Below are 21030 nucleotides of genomic sequence, written 5' to 3'. Positions count from 1 at the left end.
TTCCCTGCCCGCTCCCCATAACCCCTTATTGGTTAAGAAATTAATTTATTTCAGATTTCTAGAATCCACAATATTTTGCTTTAGTGTCAGTCTGATCCTTGCTAGCATCAGGCCAACGGTCCGAAAACACCCAGAATTCAGGATAAATGATCACAACTGGCAACAACCTGACTCAAACATGTCGGAATGTTTGGGAAACAAGAATATACATCGGTACAGTAGGGAGGGGTACTTTTGGATAGGGTGGGGGCAGTGTAGAGGGACTCTCACTCTGACCCGTCAGTTTTTATTGCTGACACTGGTCGCTGGAAGTTTCAACACGTTTGGCAGAGCCCACGTTCTTCAGCAAAAATGAATTAAAACAGGCAGGTCATTCAGTACTAAAGGTGTCAGCTGTGGCTCAGTGGGTAGCACTCTCGCTCGACACTAGTTTTCCACAAGTCTTCAGCCCAGTGTTTTCCCATGATGTCCGTCTCTATCCTCTCTGCTGTGCCACCCCTAGCATTCCCGGGGCTCTGCCAGCTTACATAGACGGCAGAAAACAATCCAAATCACAGGTAAAAGAAAAAAGACCTGCATTGATATAGCACATTTCACAACCTCAGGACGTCCCAAAGCGCTTTACAGCCAATGAAGTGCCTTTCTGAAAGGGTCGTTGCTGTTGTAATGTAGGAAACACGGCAGCAACTTAGCAAGATCCCACAAACAGCAATATGATGATCAGATAATTTTTTTTTTGTGATGTTGATTGAGGGATAAATGTTGGCTAGGACACTGGGGAGAACTGCCCTGCTCTTCATCGAATAGTGCTGTGGGATCTTTTATGCCCGCCGGAGAGGGCAGTCAGGACCTCAGCTTAATGCTTATCTGAAAGACAGCACCTCTGACCGTGCAGCACTCCCTCAGCACTGCTCTGGAGTGTCAGCCTGGATTCTGTGCTCAAGTCTCTGGAGTGGAACCCACAACCTTCTGACTCAGAGGCAAGAGTGCGACTGACTGAACCACGGTTGACTCCAGTGCGTGCGGTGGTTACAGTACCAGACTGGAAACCCAGAGGTCAGGCTTGAAAATCCCAATCAAAGTGGTGAAATTTGTGAGCTGGCGCCAGGAAAAGAAAAATGACCACGAAAGCTGCCGGCTTGTAAAGTAAGAAAACAGCTAGTTTGCTAATGGCCCTTCGGGAAAGGACAGCCGCCCCTTGATGCCCTCGGAGGCAGCCACTCAGTGGTACAATCGCCGCCAAGCAAGGAGCTGACCCAGCACCAGCTTCTCAAGGTAAGGGTTGGGCATCAAATACAGTTTTGCCCACAACTATTGAAACAATAATCAAGTGCCCCCTTATTAAAGGGGCACTAAAACCGATACATTAAACAAATTAAACTTTGGACGTTAAATCAAATTAAAATTTGGTTGCCGGGGATGATGATGCACTCCAGTTCCTCCGGTGCCTACATGCCGAGAACAAATGTTATAAAAATATCTCCCTCGGTTTAGCTTCAAGGGGTGATGACAGCCTCTGAGCCAGCTGGTCCTGTGGTGGGTTCATGTTCTGGGCGCTGACTCCAAGCCCGGGTGTCACTTTAAGCGACTGCGCTGGCGATTCGATTGGTGCAGGAGACACTGACGGGTCTGCACAAGGAGCAGGTCCTCACCCCCGGCACTGCTGCTGCCCAGAACTTCCTTGTGTTATCATCCCCAGGCGACAACATCCTGCCGAGTCTTTGCGGTCACCACCGATACAGCTCGCATCAGAACCTTGCCCTCCGACGCTCAAGCCCATCACAATTGGCGGGGCTTCAGATATGGTAGTAGGTAGGTTCTGCCCTGTTGGCAGAATGCTCAGCCCTAGGTGGAATGGCATGGGGAGGGGAAGGAAAGGGAATGGGCCCGGAGAAGGGCTTTTCCTAATACTGGACGTCTTTACTAACAGAACGACTAGAAAAATGATTAAGAAAGGGAAGATAGACTATGAAAGTAAACTAGCGCAAAATATAAAAACAGATAACAAGAGTTTCTAGAGGTATATAAAAAGGAAAAGGGTGGCGAAAGTAAATGTTGGTCCCTTAGAGGACGAGACCGGGGAATTAGTGATGGAGAACATGGAGATGGCAGAAACTCTGAACAAATATTTTGTATCAGTCTTTACAGTAGAGAACACGAACAATATTCTGACAGTGGATAGTCAAGGGGCTATGGGGGGGAGGAACTTAACACAATCACAATCACTAAGGAGGTGGTACTCAGTAAGATAATGGGACTAAAGGCAGATAAATCCCTTGGACCTGATGGCTTGCATCCTAGGGTCTTAAGAGAAGTAGCGGCAGGGATTGTGGATGCATTGGTTGAAATTTACCAAAATTCCCTGGATTCTGGGGAGGTCCCAGCAGATTGGAAAACGGCAAATGTAACGCCCCTATTTAAAAAAGGAGGCAGACAAAAAACAGGAAACTGTAGACCAGTTAGCCTAACATCTGTGGTTGGGAAAATGTTGGGAGTCCATTATTAAAGAAGCAGTAGCAGGACATTTGGAAAAGCAAAATTCGGTCAGGTAGAGTCAGCATGGATTTATGAAGGGGAAGTCATGTTTGACAAATTTGCTGGAGTTCTTTGAGGATGTAACGAACAGGATGGATAAAGGGGAATCAGTGGATGTGGTGTATTTGGATTTCCAGAAGGCATTTGACAAGGTGCCACATAAAAGGTTACTGCACAAGATAAAAGTTAACGGGGTTGAGGGTAATATATTAGCATGGATAGAGGATTGGCTAACTAAGAGAGAACCGAGAGTCGGGATGAATGGTTCATTCTTGGGTTGTCAACCAGTAACTAGTGGGGTGCCACAGGGATCAGTGCTGGGACCCCAACTATTTACAATCTATATTAACGACTTGGAAGAAGGGACTGAGTGTAACGTAGCCAAGTTTGCTGATGATACAAAGATGGGAGGAAAAGCAATGTGTGAGGAGGACACAAAAAATCTGCAAAAAGACAGACAGGCCAAGTGAGTGGGCAAAAATTTGGCAGATGGAGTATAATGTTGGAAAGTGTGAAGTCATGCACTTTGGCATTAAAAAAATCAAAGAGCAAGTTATTATTTAAATGGAGAAAGATTGCAAAGTGCCACAGTACAGCGGGACCTGGGGATACTTGTGTATGAAACACAAAAGGATTGTATGCAGGTACAGCAAGTGATCAGGAAGGACAATGGTAGCTTGGCCTTTATTGCAAAGGGGATGGAGTATAAAAGCAGGGTAATCTTACTACAGCTGTATAAGGTATTGGTGAGGCCACACCTGGAATACTGCGTGCAGTTTTGGTTTCCATATTTAGGAAAGGATATACTTGCTTTGGAGGCAGTTCAAAGAAGGTTCATTAGGTTGATTCCAGGGATGAGGGGGTTGACTTATGAGGAAAGGTTGAGTAGGTTGTGCCTCATTGGAATTCAGAAGAATGAGAGATCTTATCGAAACATATAAGATTATGAGGGGGCTTGACAAGGTGGATGCAGAGAGGATGTTTCCACTGATAGGGAAGACTAGAACTAGAGGACATAATCTTAGAATAAGGGGCCGCTCATTTAAAACAGAGATGAGAAATTTCTTCTCTCAGAGGGTTGTAAATCTGTGGTATTCACTGCCTCAGAGAGTTGTGGAAGCTGGGACATTGAATAAATTTTAGAAATAGACAGTTTCTTAAACGATAAGGGGTTATGGGGAGCGGGGAGAAGTAGAGCTGAGTCCAAGATCAGATCAGCCACATGATCTTATTGAATGGCGGAGCAGGGTCAAGGGGCTGTATGGCTTACTCCTGTACTTATTTCTTATGTTCTTATGTAAAACACCATTCTCAACATAAAAGGCCTATGCAACAGACTGCTCCTTTCCCAGCAGTGGCATTTCCCAGCAGATGCCTTTCCCAACAGAGGTTGCCTTTCCCAGCAGAGGGTGCCTTTCCCAGCAGAGGTTGCCTTTCCCAATAGAGGTGGCCTTTCCCAGCAGAGGTGGCCTTTCCCAGCAGAGGTGGCCTTTCCCAGCAGAGGTTGCCTATCCCAGCAGAGGTGGCCTTTCCCAGCAGCCTGCACCGTGCTGGTTTGCTGCATGTGGACCAGCCGCAGCACCGACAGCACCAGGCAGCCTGCCACTTGCGCACCCAGCTCACAAGAGACGGGTAGTGGCGATCGGCGATGCGTCAAAAAAAAATTAAGTCTAATACTACTCGAGCTCTTAAATACAGACAGTGGCAACAGATAAGGTGCAGACACAACAGTGATCTGTGCACCATTTGAATCGTCCAAGTGGTTTGTCCTCTTGATAGCTTGGGGCGCCACTCCGTGCTCTCAGCCACCAGTCAACGCAGAGATCTCAGAGCAGGGTAGGACCTTGTGTAGTCCGCGTCATGCTGGGGAAATGCTTGCTGTCGATCTCCCACAGTTTCTTGCCCGAGAAGGTTGTGGGTGGCGAGATGGGCAACAAGTGGCAGCTGCTGTAGTTTATGTAGCTGGCAAGTATCAGCGTCAGCTCCAGGATCTGCAAACACAACAGTCAGAAGTGACGTGCGTGAATCACCAAAGTGCTTCTCAAAATAGACTTGGGAGCCCCTGAATTTCCTGTGCAGGATCCCCTGGTCTCTTGCCGTAACTCTTGATGGATGACTAGAGGAACATTAGTGTAATGTATTTGCTTCATGGGTTCTTTGCTTAATAATTCATAGTAACATATTGCTATTCAGAACTAGTTGGTGTATTAGCAAAAGTTTAACAATCACACTACACATTACCAGTTCATCCACCAGGCTCACAACCACCTGCCTCATCGTGGATCCCCCGAACCCAACTGGTTGGGGTTTTATTGAATCTTGTGAACATCACATGACTGGCTGAGCCACTCACAACTCAACAGCTCAACAACTATTTTGTTGATACTTAGATCAAATGCCCCCTTTGATAAGGGCACTACAATCCACAAATTAACAATTTAAGACTGTAATGAAAAACCTTTAATCAAATTAGAATTTGGTTGCCAGGGGTGATGATGTACTCCAGTCCCTCCGACGCCCACCTCTCGTGCAAGGCCGCAAGTGTACCAGTGGACACCGAGTGCTCCATCTCCAGGGACACCCTGGCTTGGATGTAACCGCGGAAGAGAGGCAGGCAGTCGGGCTGAACGACACCCTCGACCGCCCGCTGCCTGGACCAGTTGATGGTCACTTTGGCCATGCCCAGGAGCAGTCCTACGAGGAGGCCTTCTGACCTGCCTGCTCCCCTCCGCACAAAGTGCCCAAAGATCAGGAGTGTGGGACTGAAGTGCAACCAGAATTTGAGGAGCAGCCCCTTCAAATAATGAAATAGGGGCTGCAACCTCATACATTATACATATACGTGGAACATGGATTCCTCTACCTGTGAGCATACGCACAGGTGCATACATTACAATTAGGAACAGGAGGCGGCCATTCAGCCCGTCGATCATGTCCTACCATTTCATTAGATCATGGATGAGCTGCACCTCAACTCCGTTTCCCTTCCAGCTCCATATCCCTTGATACCCTTACCCAGCAAAAATCCATCAATCTCAGGTCGTGGAAATGTCAATTGTTCCAGTAATCACAGTCCTTTGGGGAGAGAGTTCCAGATTTCTACCACCCTTTGTGTGGAAAAATGCTTCCTGGTTTTGCTCCTGAAGTTTGCTTCCAATTTTAAGATTATGCCCCCTTTATTCTTGATTACCCCATCAGAGGAAATCTATTTTATTAAATCCTTTTAACATTTTAAACACCTCGATCAGATCACTCCTCAGTCTCTTATACCCCAGGGAATACAAGCCTAGTTTATGCAACCTGACCTCGTAAATTAACCCTCTCAGCCCCGTATCAGTCTAATGAACCTTCGTTGCATCCCCTCCAAGGCCAATATATCCTTCCCGAGGTGCGTCGCTCAAACTGAATGCAGTGTTCCAGAGGGGGTCTGTCCAAGACTCTATAGACCTGAAGCATTACTTCTCTTCATCTTCCAGCCCTCTTGAACACCAATGGAAAGGTCCGCTTACATCGTTACCCAGGAATATCTGCTGATCTCGAGTCTCGAGAACTTGGGGTCTTGAGCAGCATTTCCCAGCGGCAATTTAAATAAAGTAGCCTTTAGTAGCCAGTTATGGTCTTTTGTAAATGAATCAGGCCATGACAGGAAGAGGTCAAGAAACAATAACAGAGGGTCAACTCTCAGATCCTGCCCTCCCATTGGGGAATCACGCAGATTGGATACAGGGCGACAGCATTGTAGCACTGCTACTCTAACGCTTTGAGCCTTACTCTATAAAGGCACCAGCCGAGACAAGGGAGGGAGAGATCTAAAGAGGCCAAGACACAATGAAATGGGGAGACAGCCAACACAGTGGCGTAGGTTCTCCATTAATCACATCGACGGGAACTCAGTTTAATGGGATACTGTTGGCAATATGATCGGAAAACCTTGGCCACTATATTTATCCGATTGAGGAAAGCAGGAACTCATCTTCTCCCATTCCAAGGGGTTTGAGATCCAGTGACAGGACATGGTGACTCCCATTCCAAGGGGGCAATGCCCGTAGTATTCCAGTGTTGGGCCTCCTGCTCTCAGGAATGAAAGCTCTGGTGAAAGGATGTTGAGGGGGCTAGGTTATAATGGCTTTTGTTGTTAGTGATTGATGCCAATACAAGACCCAATGGATTTTTTGATATTGGTTCACCACAATTTGTCAGGCATCAAATGGACGGAGCTGATTTCTGGGAGATTAGAAGCAGCACAACAAACTGAAGGAGTTTTGCTCCGAGAATTATATTTTACAGCTTGGCTTGACTTCTGTAGCCAGTAATAAGGTCATTCAAAGTCAACGGTTTCTCCCAGTCACAAAAGCAATGACATTATGCTAAACCTTTGCAAATCATGAGTTAGGCCCCAACTGGAGGACTGTGACCAATTCTGGGCACCACACTTTAGGAAGGATGTCAAGGCCTTAGGGTGCAGAGGAGGTTTACTAGAATGGTTCCAGGGATGAGGGATTTCAGTTATCTGGAGAAGCTGGGGTTGTTCTCCTTAGAGCAGAGAAGGTTAAGGGGGGATTTAATAGAGGAGTTCAAACCATGAAGGTCTTTGATCGAGTAAATAGAGAGAGTGTTTCCAGTGGCAGCAAGCTCGGTAACCCAAGGTTAAGATAATGAGCAAAAGAACCAGAAGGGAAACGAGAATTTCTTTTATGCAGTGAGTGGTTATGATCTGGAGTTGGATAAGTACCTGAAAAGGAAATATTTGCAGGGCTGTGGGGAAAGAGCAGAGGGGTGGGACTAATTGGAGAGCTCTCTCAAAGAGTGGCACAAGCACGATGGGCTGAATTTTCTCCTTCTGTGCTGTAACTTTTTATGACTAGAGAGGTGCTCTGATTCAGTAACAGAGTGAGCATTCTAAAACTCCTTACCTTCGGCTTTGCCATAGCAAACACCAGTTTTTCAATGGTAGTCTTCCCTGGGCTCCCATCCTTGGCTTTGCTGACTACGATCATAAAGTCATCGCGACAACCGCCAAACGTCATGACCGACAGGTAGGAGTAATTTATCACAAGACGCTGAGAGCAACACAAAGAAAACCTTCTGTCAGAAATGTCCAGGCCCCTACAGGCCTGTTGCTCCATGGCAACAGGAAATTTAAAGTCAACGTATTAATAAATGTAGGCTTCCTATTTATTACATTCAGTGGATAACATGAGGGTATGATAAAAGCCTTTATCTGGAAGGAGTGATAGCAGACAGTGCTTCATACTCCAGCACAGGCTAGGCCTATACTAAACTTGAACATTCTTTCCCCAGGCCAGAATATATCTGATTTGAACAGGCCTACTCTCCAGATTAGGCTAGGCCTATACCAGATTTGAACAGGCTCTCTCCAGGCCAGGCCAGCACTTGTATTAGGAATTCTGATAAAGGACCAACCAGTTAACCTGCAAGTAACTAAATCATAACATTAGAGTAGTTTGATGAGTGGAGATGTCTGTCCCAGGTTATATCAGGCAGTGAGAGGGGCAGATTTTCCTCTTTACCACGGGTATAAAGCATTGCCTGGGACAATCAAAGAGGAGAATTGGGATAGGAAGAATGCCGACCGGTGGGAACACTATATGGCACCACTCTACTGAACATGCTTTCCTCAGGTCAGCGTGCATCAGATTCAAACAGGCCGCTTGTCCCCCAAAGTGAACTCATACCATTGTGCTGCACTCCAGGATGTTGATGCCATCTTCATTCACTGCTAACCACACGGGCTTCTCATCAAGGGGTGAAGGTACAATCGGCTGGAGAGATGAAAGGCAGAACAATGATTGGTTAGAGCCTCAAATTCACAGAAGGCCGAGAAGCCTCATTGATACAATGAAAGGAAATTATGAAAAGCAAACATGAGGCACATCATGTAGATCTTTCGTTGCGTTAGTAGCATAAACCCATGATACGAGTCACACAGACATGCGTATTATGCCATTGGGCTAGTCTAGAGAAGCAGAGTCTGCCAGCACTTCTTCAAGGTGAAAGATTTTGCTGTACTGGAGGATGGAAATGTCTATGCATTGATATTTTTCTCTAACAGCCAGACTTGTGCAGAGAAAGGTTAAGACAGAATGTGAAAGACGAGACAACGGAGGCCAATAGTGCTAAAATCCAAAATCCGGAGATCCGGAATCCGGACAGCAGACTGATCCGTGGCGGGGTCGTCCGGAAACTGGAAAATGTTCCAAAATCCGGCCCCCACCTGCCCCGACCTCGCTCCGGCCCTCGGCAGCCCGACCTCGCCCCGGCCCCCCTCCCTCCCTCCCTCGGCTGCCCGATCCCACCTACCTCGGCCCAGGCAAAGACGTTCCAAAATCCGGAACGGCCTTGGTCCCGAGGTTTCCAGATTTCGGGCGCTCAACCCTTACCATTATAAAGCTATTGTTGCTATTTGAGTAGCTTTATTACTGTAACACTGCTAAACTGTTATAAATCACTGGATAGGCCTCATCTAGAGTACTGTGTTCAATTCTGGGCAACACACTTTAGAAGGATGTTAAAGCCTTAGAACATATGAAAATAAGAAATGGGAGCAGGAGGAGGCCATTCAGCCCCTCGAGCCTGCTCCACCATTCAGTAACATCATGGCTGATCTTCAACCTCAACTTTCCTGCACAGGAGATTTACCAGAATGGTACCAGGGTTGAGGGTCTTCAGTTATGTGGAGAAACTGGAGAAGCTGCATGTAATGTATGCACCTGTGAGGATGCTCACAGGTTTGTTGAGTTGGGAGTGGCTTAGCTAGTCATGTGATGTTCACAAGACTCAATAAAACCCCAGCCAGTTGGGTTCGGGGGGATCCACGATGAGGCAGGTGGTTGTGAGCCTGGTGGATGAACTGGTCATGTGTAGTGTGATTGTTAAATCTTTTGCTAATAAACCAACTAGTTCTTAATAGCAATGTGTTGCTATGAATTCTTAAGCAAAGAACGCACGAAGCAGATACATTACAGTTGGCGAGAGGTGGGAGCAGCGTCGGAGCGGCCTATAAAGGCCCAGCGGGAGCTCGAGGGTCAGCGGCAGTTGGTGAGAGGCGGGAGCAGTGTCGGAGCGGCCTATAAAGGCCCAGCGGGAGCTCGAGGGTCAGCGGCAGTTGGCGAGAGGTGGGAGCAGCGTCGGAGCGGCCTATAAAGGCCCAGCGGGAGCTCGAGGGTCAGCGGCAGTTGGCGAGAGGTGGGAGCAGCGTCGGAGCAGCCTATAAAGGCCCAGCGGGAGCTCGAGGATCAGCGGCAGTTGGTGAGAGGCGGGAGCAGTGTCGGAGCGGCCTATAAAGGCGTACCGGTGCAGCTACAGCGGGAGAGAAAGCAAAATAGAAGTAGAAAGGAATCAAAAGGTGACGTCACAGCCAATGAGGTAAGTGATTGGCTGGTGATTGGTGAGTAGCTTTTCTTTTTGTTTTTTATATCAGTAACTGAACTGTAACATTGTTGTTACCAATTTAAGGGTATCTAAGGGTTAAGGCATGGCAGGAGAGATCGGTCACGTGATATGCTCCTCCTGTGCCATGTGGGAACTCGGGGACACTTCTGGTGTCCCTGACAACTACGTGTGTGAGAAGTGTGTCCGCCTCGAGCTCCTGACGGTCCGCGTTACGGAATTGGAGCTGAGGGTGGATTCACTCTGGAGCATCCATGATGCTGAGAATTACGTGAGTATCACGTGTAGTGAGTTGGTCTTAACGCAGGAGAAGGGTCCACAGTCAGATAGGGAATGGAAGACCAGCAGGAAGAGCAGTGCAAGGAAGGTAGTGCAGGGGTCCCCTGTGGTCATCCCCCTGCAAAACAGATACACCGTTTTGAGTACTGTTGGGGGGGATGACTCATCAGGGGAGGGCAGCAGCAGCCAAGTTCATGGCACTGTGGCTGGCGCTGCTGCACAGGAGGGCAAGAAAAAGAGTGGGAGCGCGATAGTGATAGGGGATTCAATTGTGATGGGAATAGATAGGCGTTTCTGCGGCCGCAACCGAGACTCCAGGATGGTATGTTGCCTCCCTGGTGCAAGGGTCAAGGATGTCTCGGAGCGGGTGCAGGACATTCTGAAATGGGAGGGAGAACAGCCAGTTATCGTGGTGCACATTGGTACCAACGACATAGGTAAAAAAAGGGATGAGGTCCTACGAAACGAATTTAAGGAGCTAGGAGCTAAATTAAAAAGTAGGACCTCAAAAGTAGTAATCTCGGGATTGCTACCAGTGCCACGTGATAGTCAGAGTAGGAATCGCAGGATAGCTCAGATGAATATGTGGCTTGAGCAGTGGTGCAGCAGGGAGGGATTCAAATTCCTGGGGCATTGGAACCGGTTCTGGGGGAGGTGGGACCAGTACAAACCGGACGGTCTGCACCTGGGCAGGACCGGAACCAATGTCCCAGGGGGAGTGTTTGCTAGTGCTGTTGGGGAGGAGTTAAACTAATATGGCAAGGGGATGGGAACCAATGCAGGGAGACAGAGGGAGACAAAAGGGAGGCAGAGGCAGGAGATGGGGGGGGGGGGGCAGAGAGGCCCGGGAACAGGAAGGGCCACTGTGCGGCAGAATTCTAAAAGGACAAAGGGTGTTAAAAAAACAAGCCTGAAGGCTTTGTGTCTTAATGCAAGGAGTATCCGCAATAAGGTGGATGAATTAACTGTGCAAATAGATGTTAACAAATATGATGTGATTGGGATTACGGAGACGTGGCTCCAGGATGATCAGGGCTAGGAACTCAACATCCAGGGGTATTCAACATTCAGGAAGGATAGAATAAAAGGAAAAGGAGGTGGGGTAGCATTGCTGGTTAAAGAGGAGATTAATGCAATAGTTAGGAAAGACATTAGCTTGGATGATGTGGAATCTATATGGGTAGAGCTGCAGAACACCAAAGGGCAAAAAACGTTAGTGGGAGTTGTGTACAGACCTCCAAACAGTAGTAGTGATGTTGGGGAGGGCATCAAACAGGAAATTAGGGGTGCATGCAATAAAGGTGCAGCAGTTATAATGGGTGACTTTAATATGCACATAGATTGGGCTAGCCAAACTGGAAGCAATACGGTGGAGGAGGATTTCCTGGAGTGCATAAGTGATGGTTTTCTAGACCAATATGTCGAGGAACCAACTAGGGGGGAGGCCATCTTAGACTGGGTGTTGTGTAATGAGAGAGGACTAATTAGCAATCTCATTGTGCGAGGCCCCTTGGGGAAGAGTGACCATAATATGGTGGAATTCTGCATTAGGATGGAGAATGATACAGTTAATTCAGAGACCATGGTCCAGAACTTAAAGAAGGGTAACTTTGAAGGTATGAGGCGTGAATTGGCTAGGATAGATTGGCTAATGATACTTAAGGGGTTGATTGTGGATGGGCAATGGCAGACATTTAGAGACCGCATGGATGAATTACAACAATTGTACATTCCTGTCTGGCGTAAAAATAAAAAAGGGAAGGTGGCTCAACCGTGGCTATCTAGGGAAATCAGGGATAGTATTAAAACCAAGGAAGTGGCATACAAATTGGCCAGAAATAGCAGCAAACCTGGGAACTGGGAGAAATTTAGAACTCAGCAGAGGAGGACAAAGGGTTTGATTAGGGCAGGGAAAATGGAGTACGAGAAGAAGCTTGCAGGGAACATTAAGGCGGATTGCAAAAGTTTCTATAGGTATGTAAAGAGAAAAAGGTTAGTAAAGACAAACGTAGGTCCCCTGCAGTCAGAATCAGGGGAAGTCATAACGGGGAACAAAGAAATGGCAGACCAATTGAACAAGTACTTTGGTTCAGTATTCACTAAGGAGTGACTTGGATAGGTTAGGTGAGTGGGCAAATGCATGGCAGATGAAGTATAATGTGGATAAATGTGAGGTTATCCACTTTGGTGGTAAAAACAGAGAGACAGACTATTATCTGAATGGTGACAGATTAGGAAAAGGGAAGTTGCAACGAGACCTGGGTGTCATGGTACATCAGTCATTGAAGGTTGGCATGCAGGTACAGCAAGCGGTTAAGAAAGCAAATGGCATGTTGGCCTTCATAGCGAGGGGATTTGAGTACAGGGGCAGGGATGTGTTACTACAGTTGTACAGGGCCTTGGTGAGGCCACACCTGGAGTATTGTGTACAGTTTTGGTCTCCTAACTTGAGGAAGGACATTCTTGCTATTGAGGGAGTGCAGCGAAGATTCACCAGACTGATTCCCGGGATGGTGGGACTGACCTATCAAGAAAGACTGGGTCAACTGGGCTTGTATTCACTGGAGTTCAGAAGAATGAGAGGGGAACTCATAGAAACGTTTAAAATCCTGACAGGTTTAGACAGGTTAGATGCAGGAAGAATGTTCCCAATGTTGGGGAAGTCCAGAACCAGGGGTCACAGTCTAAGGATAAGGGGTAAGCCATTTAGGACCGAGATGAGGAGAGACTTCTTCACCCAGAGAGTGGTGAACCTGTGGAATTCTCTGCCACAGAAAGTGGTTGGGGCCAATTCACTAAATATATTCAAAAGGGAGTTAGATGAAGTCCTTACTACTCGGGGGATCAAGGGGTATGGCGAGAAAGCAGGAAGGGGGTACTGAGGTTTCATGTTCAGCCATGAACTCATTGAATGGCGGTGCAGGCTAGAAATGCTGAATGGCCTGCTCCTGCACCTACTTTCTATGTTTCTAATTACAGTGGGATTGTTCTCCCAGGAGTTAATGGGCGCAAGAAGCAGAGGGGAGATGAGCAGATTTTTCTTTTAACGCAGCGAGTTGTTATGATCTGGAACACACTGCCTGAAAGGGGGTGGAATCAGATTCAGTAGTAACTTTCAAAAGAGAATTGGACAAGTACTTGAAAAGGAAAAGAAATTGCAGGGCCATGGGGAGTGGGAATAATTGGATAGCTCTTTTAAAGTACACTGGTTGGCATTATGGGTATGTGTTAATGCAGTAACATCCCACTCTGTTACTTAAGCAATCAAAACACAAAGCATTGGACATGTATGCACTTGGGAGGTTGGAGCTCGAAGTGATTAGTCGTTGAACAAGCGGCTCAGCATTATTGCGGGGGCATTCTGATTGCATATTCGGTTGTACATTGAGTACATTTTACACACAGAGCTTGAGTGCGGAAAATATTGGCAGAAAAAAATTAACGCCCATGAGCTGAAGATATTTTCAGGGGCAAAGAGTTGAAACGGATCACTACAGTGAGTATCGTTGCTGGACCGGGAGCCAATGTAGGTCAGCAAGCAATGAGGTGATGGGTGAACGGGATTTGGTGCCAGTTAGGATACAGGCAGCAGAGTTTTGGATGAGCTCAAGTTTACGGAGGGTGGAAGATGGAGGGGTCTAGCCAGGAGTGCATTGGAATAGTCAAGTCTCGAGGTATTGAAGGCATGGATGAGGGCTTCAGCAGCAGATGAGCTGAGGCAGTGGCGGAGACAGGCGATGTTACCAAGGTGGAAGTGTGTTGTCCTGGTGATGGAGAGGACCAATTATGGAAAATTAGCCGCTTAACTCTGTCCTATACGGGGGGGTGGGGAGTCTCGATGCTCCTGATGCACTTTTCCTTCTACTTTCTGACTGCAGCCCTCACAACATTCTTTGGGATCTTACCTTTGCGGTGAAGAGTTCTGCTCCAAAGAGCGGCCACTTCCGGGCCACCGTCAGGTAGATCCGCACGCAGTCAGCTCCGCTACACCCCCGCAGAAGCATCCATTTTGTTGCCAGTCTGTCTGCCAGTCGCCTGTTTGAGTAGAGACGACCAGCATTAGATCAGAAAGCAGCACAGCAGTAATTCAGATAGTGCAGGCGTGGTTTTGCACACGTAAAGAAAAAAGACTTGGATTTATATAGCGCCTTTCACGACCACCGGACGTCTCAAAGGGCTTTACAGCCAATGAAGTACTTTTGGAGTGTAGACGCTGTTGCAATGTGGGAAACACAGCAGCCAATTTGTGCACAACAAGCTCCCACAAACAGCAATGTGATAATGGCCAGATAATCTGTTTTTGTTATGTTGATTGAGGGATAAATATCGGCCAGGACACCAGGACTAACTCCCCTGCTCTACTTCGAAATAGTGCCATGGGATCTTTTACATCCACTTGAGCAGAGAGCAGACAGGGCCTCGGTTTAACGTCTCATCCGAAAGACGGCACCTTCAACAGTGCAGCACTCCCTCAGCACTACACTGGTTGGATATTTATGCTCAAGTTTCTGGAGTGGAACTTGAACCCTGAACCTTCTGACTCAGAGGCAAGAGTGCTACCCACTGAGCCACAGCTGACAGACGTAAGAACATTCCCAGCCTCACTTAACCGCCTCTCATCTAATTCTCTCCCCATCTTTGTTAAATCACTGACTCTTCCTGGGGAGCTAGGAATATAGGAGCATTAAGAACAGGAGTAGTCCATTCAGCCCTTTGAACCTGCTCTGCCATTCAATGAGACCATGGCCGATCGTGGGCCGCCCTGACCTGTGTGCGAACACCACCCCAGGTGTGGTGGCTGATGTGCAACGATCACCACACGTTAAAAAAACCCACGCACAGGCATCTTCCACCCCCTCAACTGGAGTTCAGGGCTGGAACATCGGGTCCTTCATTGAAACATCTGTGAACTCGTGTGGAAGCAAGTCATCCTCGTTCGAGGAACCGCCTATGATGATGATGATGATGGCTGATCTACACCTTGACTCCATTTACCCGCCTTTGCTCCGTATACCTTGAGACCCTTACCCAACAAAAATCAATCCACCTCAGTCTTGAAAGCTCCATTTGACCTCCAGCATCCACAGCCTTTCGGGGGAGAGTATTCCAGAATTCTACTACCCTTTGTGTGAAAAAGTGCTTCCTGATTTCATTCCTGAACAGCCTGGCTCTAATTTTAAGGTTGTTCTGGTTTCCTCCACAGGAAATAATTTCTCTCTACCTACCCTACCAAATTCTTTCAACATTTGAAACGCCTTAATTATATCACCTCTTAATCTTCTATACTCAAGGGAACACATGCCTAGCATATGCAACCTGTCTTCATAATTGAACCCTTTTCGCCCTGGTAACATTCTGGTGTATCGGCTCTGTACCCACTCCAAGGCCAATATAAGAACATAAAAATTAGGAGCAGGAGTAGGCCATTCGGCCCCTCGAGCCTGCTCCGCCACTCAATGAGATCATGGCTGATCTTCTACCCCAACTCCACTTTCCTGCACTGTCCCCATATCCCCTGATTCCCTTAATATTCAAAAATCGATCGATCTCTGTCTTAAATATACTCAAAGACTGAGCCGCCACAGCCTCTGGGGTAGAGAATTCCAAAGATTCACCACCCTCTGAGCGAAGTGTCTCCTCATCTCAGTCCTAAATGGCCGACCCCATTTATATATATCCTTCCAAATATATGCTTCCTGAGTGCCAGTGCCCAGAAACGAGCACACAGTGTCACACCAACACCAGCAGCTCGACAGTACCTCAGCCGAGTGGCCTCTCTTCATGTGTCACTCTGAGATGGAGCGTTCCAGTTGACCCATGAGGGCCTCACAGCGGAGCCCAAGATACCCGGCAAGAGGTGCTGGATAGGGATCAGGAGCGTGAACTCTGGCTGGGAAGCCACTTGTGGCTCCATGACTACTGCCTCAGCTAAGTTGGAGCCAGTGGGGTCCACAAGCCGGGGTGGCTCAGTACCATCACTACATTTACCCATGAGCTCTGAATGGTGATGCAAAGAAGCAGTACCACTGTCCTGCAGGTTGGAAATTCCATGGTGTGGCCTCACATAGTGACGCACTGCATTTGCTAAGTGAGTGGGCAGTAAGGTGGCAGATGGAGTATAATGTGGGGAAATGTGAGGTTAATCACTTTGGTAGGAAGAATAAAAAAAAACAGAATATTTTTTAAATAGTGAGAAACTTTTAAATGTTGGTTTTCAGAGAGATTTGGGTGTTCTTGTGCAAGAAACACAGAAAGCTAGCAGGCAGGTGCAGCAAGCAATAAGGAAGGCAAATGACATGTTGCCCTTTATTGCAAGGGGGTTAGAGTAAAAGAGCAAGGATGTCTTGCTACAATTGTACAGGGCCTTGGTGAGACCACACCTGGAGTACTGTGCACAGTTTTGGTCTCCTTATCTAAGGAAGGATATACTTGTCTTGGAGGCAGTACAACAGAGGTTTACTCGGTTGATTCCTGGGATGAGATGGGTGTCTAATGATGAGAGATTGTGTAGAATGGGCCTATACTCTCTGGAGTTTAGAAGAATGAGAGGTGATCTCCTTGAAACATACAAGATTCTGAAGGGGATTGACAGCGTAGATGCTGAGAGGTTGTTTCCCCTGGCTGGAGTATCTAGAACTAGGGGCACAGTCTCACGATAAGGCAGTTCAGACAGAGATGACGAGAAATTTCTTCATTCACCCAAGGTTTGTGAATCTTTGGAATTCTCTGCCCCAGAGGGCTGTGGATGCTGAGTTTCGGAGTATTTTCAAGGCTGAGATAGATAGATTTGGAGTATAGGGAAATCAAGGGATATGGAGATCGGACGGGAAAGTGGAGTTGAGGTCGATGATCAGCCATGATCCTATTGAATGGCGGAGCAGGCTCGAGGGGCCGTAGGGCCTACTCCTGCTCCTATTTCTTATGCTCATGCCCATAATTCAGCACTGGGGATACATTAAATGTAGGCCTGGGAAGGGAAAGATCAGCTGAACTACTCCCAACTACCTCCTTGCTCCAGGGGCAGCTTTACAGGTAACCCTGCCCTCTCACCCAGGGACAATGGATAACACTGCGAGAACGCGAGAGGAAGTGAAGCCATTTTGTTTTTTCATCTCGTGTAGATTTGGTGAGGAATGGAACACTCTTCAACTTCAGGCCCACATTGCTAGATCGCGTACAATATGGTTAGGTGTACATTGCACCCTATCCCAGATTCTGAGGGGGCTTGACAGGGTAGATGCAGAGAGGATGTTTCCCCTCATGGGGGAATCTAGAACTAGGGGGCATAGTTTCAGAATAAGGGGCCGCCCATTTAAAACGGAAATGAGGAGGAATTTCTTCCCTCAGAGGGTCATGAATCTTTGGAATTCTCTACCCCAGAGAGCTGTGGAGACTGGGTCATTGAATATATTTAAGGTGGAGATAGACAGATTTTTGAATGATAAGGGAGTGCAGGGTTATGCGGAGCGGGCAGGGAAGTGGTATATTCAAGGCCGAGATAGATACATTTGGAGTATAGGGGAATCAAGGGATATGGAGATCGGGCGGGAAAGTGGAGTTGAGGTCGATGATCAGCCATGATCCTATTGAATGGTGGAGCAGGCTCGAGGGGCCAAATGGCCTACTCCTGCTCCTATTTCTTATGTACTGCACCAGTGTTCCCCATACCAGCCATCCTTTATCCTCTCTGAGACTGCCAATTTTAGTGCTACCCTTACTATACCTGAACTTGGGAGGGCTTGACAGGGCTGAGCAGGAAGCGTTAATCTACGGCTAATCTTTGAAAACAGGTATTCTTAGTTGTGCAGCTTGGGAGAGACCAGCATTCTTGGCCTTTTCTTCATACTATTTCTAATGAGATGGCAAATGTGTCTATGAAGACCCAGTGATGCTACTGGAAGTCATAAGCCTGAAGGCCCATCCCAATTATCAGATATGGGAAGCCTTATGGACATAGGAACAGGAGTAGACCTTTCAGCCCCTTGAGCCTGTTCCACCATTCAAGGAGATCATGGTTGATCTGTGACCTAACCCCATCCACCTGCCTTTGCTCCATATCCCTTAATACCCTTAGCTAGTAAGAATCTAGTGATCTCAGATTTACAATTATTGGTTGAGCTCGCATCCAATGCTTTTTGTGGGAGAGAGTCCCTTTGCGTAGAGAAGTGTTTCCTAACTTCTCTCCTGAATGGCCTGGCTTTGATTTTAAGGTTTGTCCCCTTGTCCTCAACTCCCCAACTTTCTCTCTCTCCTTCCAAATCTTAAAAACCTCAATCAAATCATCCCGTAACCTTCTATATTCCAGGGAAAACAAGCCTAGTTCATGTAATCTCTCCTGATACTCTAACCCTTGGAGCCCTCCTAACATTCTGGCAAACCTGTGGTGCAATACTTCCAAGATCAATTTCTAAGGCACGGTGTCCAGAACTGTACACAGTACTCCAGATGTGGTCGAACCAGGGCTTTGTATAGCTGTAGCAAAACATCCTTCCATTTATATTCTAGCCTTCTAGATATTAAGATTAACATTCCATTAGCCTTTTGGATTGATTTTTGTACCTGACCGCTACATTTTAGTGATTAGTGTCTATGAATCCATAAATCTCTTAGGACTTCCACTATTTCTAGCTATTCGCCATTTAAAAAAAATTCAAACCTATCCTTTTTTGGTCCAAAATGGATGACCTCACACTGAATGGTGGCAGATTAGGAAAAGGGGAGGTGCAACAAGACCTGGGTGTCATGGTTAGTGCACTGACATACAGTTACTGGGATAGTGCACTGATGTACAGTTACTGGGATAGGACTGTGATGAGGAGAAACTTCTTCACTCAGAGTTGTTAACCTGTGGAATTCCCTGTCGCAGAGAGTTGTTGATGCCAGTTTATTGGATATATTCAAGAGGGAGTTAGATATGGTCCTTACGGCTAAGGGGATCAAGGGGTATGGAGAGAAAGCAGGAAAGAGGTACTGAGGGAATGATCAGCCATGATCTTATTGAATGGTGGTGCAGGCTCGAAGGGCCGAATGGCCTACTCCTTCACCTATTTTCTATGTTTGCTACGTAGAACTCCAGCTGCCACAGTTTTGCCCACTCACTTAATCTATCAATGTATATTTGTAATTTTATGAAGGAAAGAAAGGCTTGTATTTATATCGCGCCTTTCATGATCACCGGACATCCCAAAGCATTTTACAGCCAATTAAGTACTTTTTGAAGTCACTTGTAATGTAAGAAACGTGGCAGCCAATTTGTGTGCACAGCAAGTACTCATAAACAGCTATGTGATAATGACCAGATGTTATGTTGCTGGAGACAAATATTGGCCAGAAAACAGTGCCGTGGGATCTTTTACGTCCACCCGAGAGAGGAGACAGGATCTTGGTTTAACGTCTCATCCACAAATCGGCACCTCCGGCAGTGCAGCACTTCCTCAATACTCAGTACTGAACTGGAGTGTCAGCCTAGATTTTTGTAATCAAGTCTCTCGAGTGGGACTTGCTCCCATTATGCTCCTGTCTACACTATTTACTCTACCGCCAATCTTTGTGTTATCGACAAACTTCGATATATGGCTCTCGATTATGTTACAGAAGTCATTAATACAGTGAATTCCACGAGCTTTAATTTGAACTAACCGTCTCTTTCGGCCCTTGCCTCACCGGTTCTTTCAATCAGGCAAAAGCAACGGCCTAAAGACGTCATGCTACTCTTTGGCTACATTCTCATTATTGATTACTCTGGATAAAGGCAGGGAGCCCAGCCCGCTCGTGCAGCCAAACAGCAGTCCTGGAAGGGCAAGGGAAGGTGAGGCCTACCTGAGCTGCTCGGGGCTGCAGCCTTGTCTGTAGTGCTTGGGGTAGAATTTCTCCACAACCTGCTGCAGAAACTGCTGCATCTTAAACTGGGAGCTGCCACCCGGACTGGAAGGTACAGGGCGTGCCAGATCACCATACTCCACCTGCAGGAACCACACATCACATTACAATGCTTAAACTGAACACCTCGACAACACTAGTTCGGCCACAGCTGGAGTGCTACGTGCAGTTCTGGTCACCACATTACAGGAAAGATGTGATTGCACCAAAGAGGGTACAGTGGAGATTTACAGGGATGTTGCCTAGACTGGGGAATTTTAGCTACGAGGAAGGATTGGATAGGCTGGGTTTGTTTTCTTTGGAACAGAGGAGGCTGAGGGGAAACTTTATTGAGATGTATAAAATTATGAGAGGCCTAGATAGAGTGGATAGGAAGGACCTATTTCCCTTAGTGCAGGGCTCAACAACCAGGGGGCATAGATTTATAGTAATTGGTAGGAGGTTTAGAGGGGAGTTGAGGGGAAATTTCTTCACCCAAAGGATGGTGGGGGTCTGGAAGGGTGGTAGAGGCAGAAACCCTCACCATATTTAAAAAGTACTTGGATATGTACTTGAAGAGCCGTAAGATACAGGGCTACGGACCAAGAGCTAGAAAGTGTGATTAGGCTGGATAGCTCTGTCGGCCGCCGCAGACACGATCGGCTGAAATGGCCTCCTTCCGTGCTATAAGTTTCTAAGGCCTCAATTTTGGCCCAGCCCGTTTTTCGGCGCACTTACTGGAGATGCGCCGCTTTTCTCCGTTCCGAAGTGCGCCAAAAAATTTCCTTCCCACTTTAGCTGCTGTCCGGCCTCTTCCCTGTGGTCGTGCAGCGTGGCCAATCGAGTCGGGGGGATGGAGCCAGCATCCTGTGCCGAAAACAGTGCCAGGACGTCTGCACATGCGCAATGGCGTGTCTGCAGTAGCTCCTCACCCCCAGCCTCTCCGTG

General features: G+C 47.3%; 2 protein-coding genes across 2 annotated transcripts in view; one reads left to right on the top strand and one right to left on the bottom strand.

Moving 5' to 3' along the window:
* The window catches only part of pigh (phosphatidylinositol glycan anchor biosynthesis, class H), a 93957-nt gene that overhangs the window by 35053 nt on the left and 37874 nt on the right, over positions 1 to 21030 (top strand). The gene's annotated exons all lie outside the window — the stretch shown is intronic.
* plekhh1 (pleckstrin homology domain containing, family H (with MyTH4 domain) member 1) overlaps positions 3812 to 21030 on the bottom strand; it is a 140271-nt gene continuing 123052 nt past the window's right edge. Inside the window, exons 25-29 of the mRNA XM_070878820.1 lie at positions 20044 to 20186; positions 14130 to 14259; positions 8232 to 8318; positions 7449 to 7595; positions 3812 to 4526 (exon numbers count right to left, since the gene is read on the bottom strand). Coding sequence (XP_070734921.1) covers positions 4362 to 4526; positions 7449 to 7595; positions 8232 to 8318; positions 14130 to 14259; positions 20044 to 20186 — 672 coding nt within the window. The 3' untranslated portion in view covers positions 3812 to 4361. The remainder of the gene's footprint in view (positions 4527 to 7448; positions 7596 to 8231; positions 8319 to 14129; positions 14260 to 20043; positions 20187 to 21030) is intronic.

The sequence above is a fragment of the Pristiophorus japonicus genome, chromosome 4 (genome assembly GCF_044704955.1).
Source record: "Pristiophorus japonicus isolate sPriJap1 chromosome 4, sPriJap1.hap1, whole genome shotgun sequence".
In the NCBI taxonomy this organism is placed as follows: Eukaryota; Metazoa; Chordata; class Chondrichthyes; family Pristiophoridae; genus Pristiophorus; species Pristiophorus japonicus.
The sequence above is the reverse complement of the archived record's forward strand: the minus strand, read 5'-3'. Positions and strand labels throughout refer to the sequence as shown.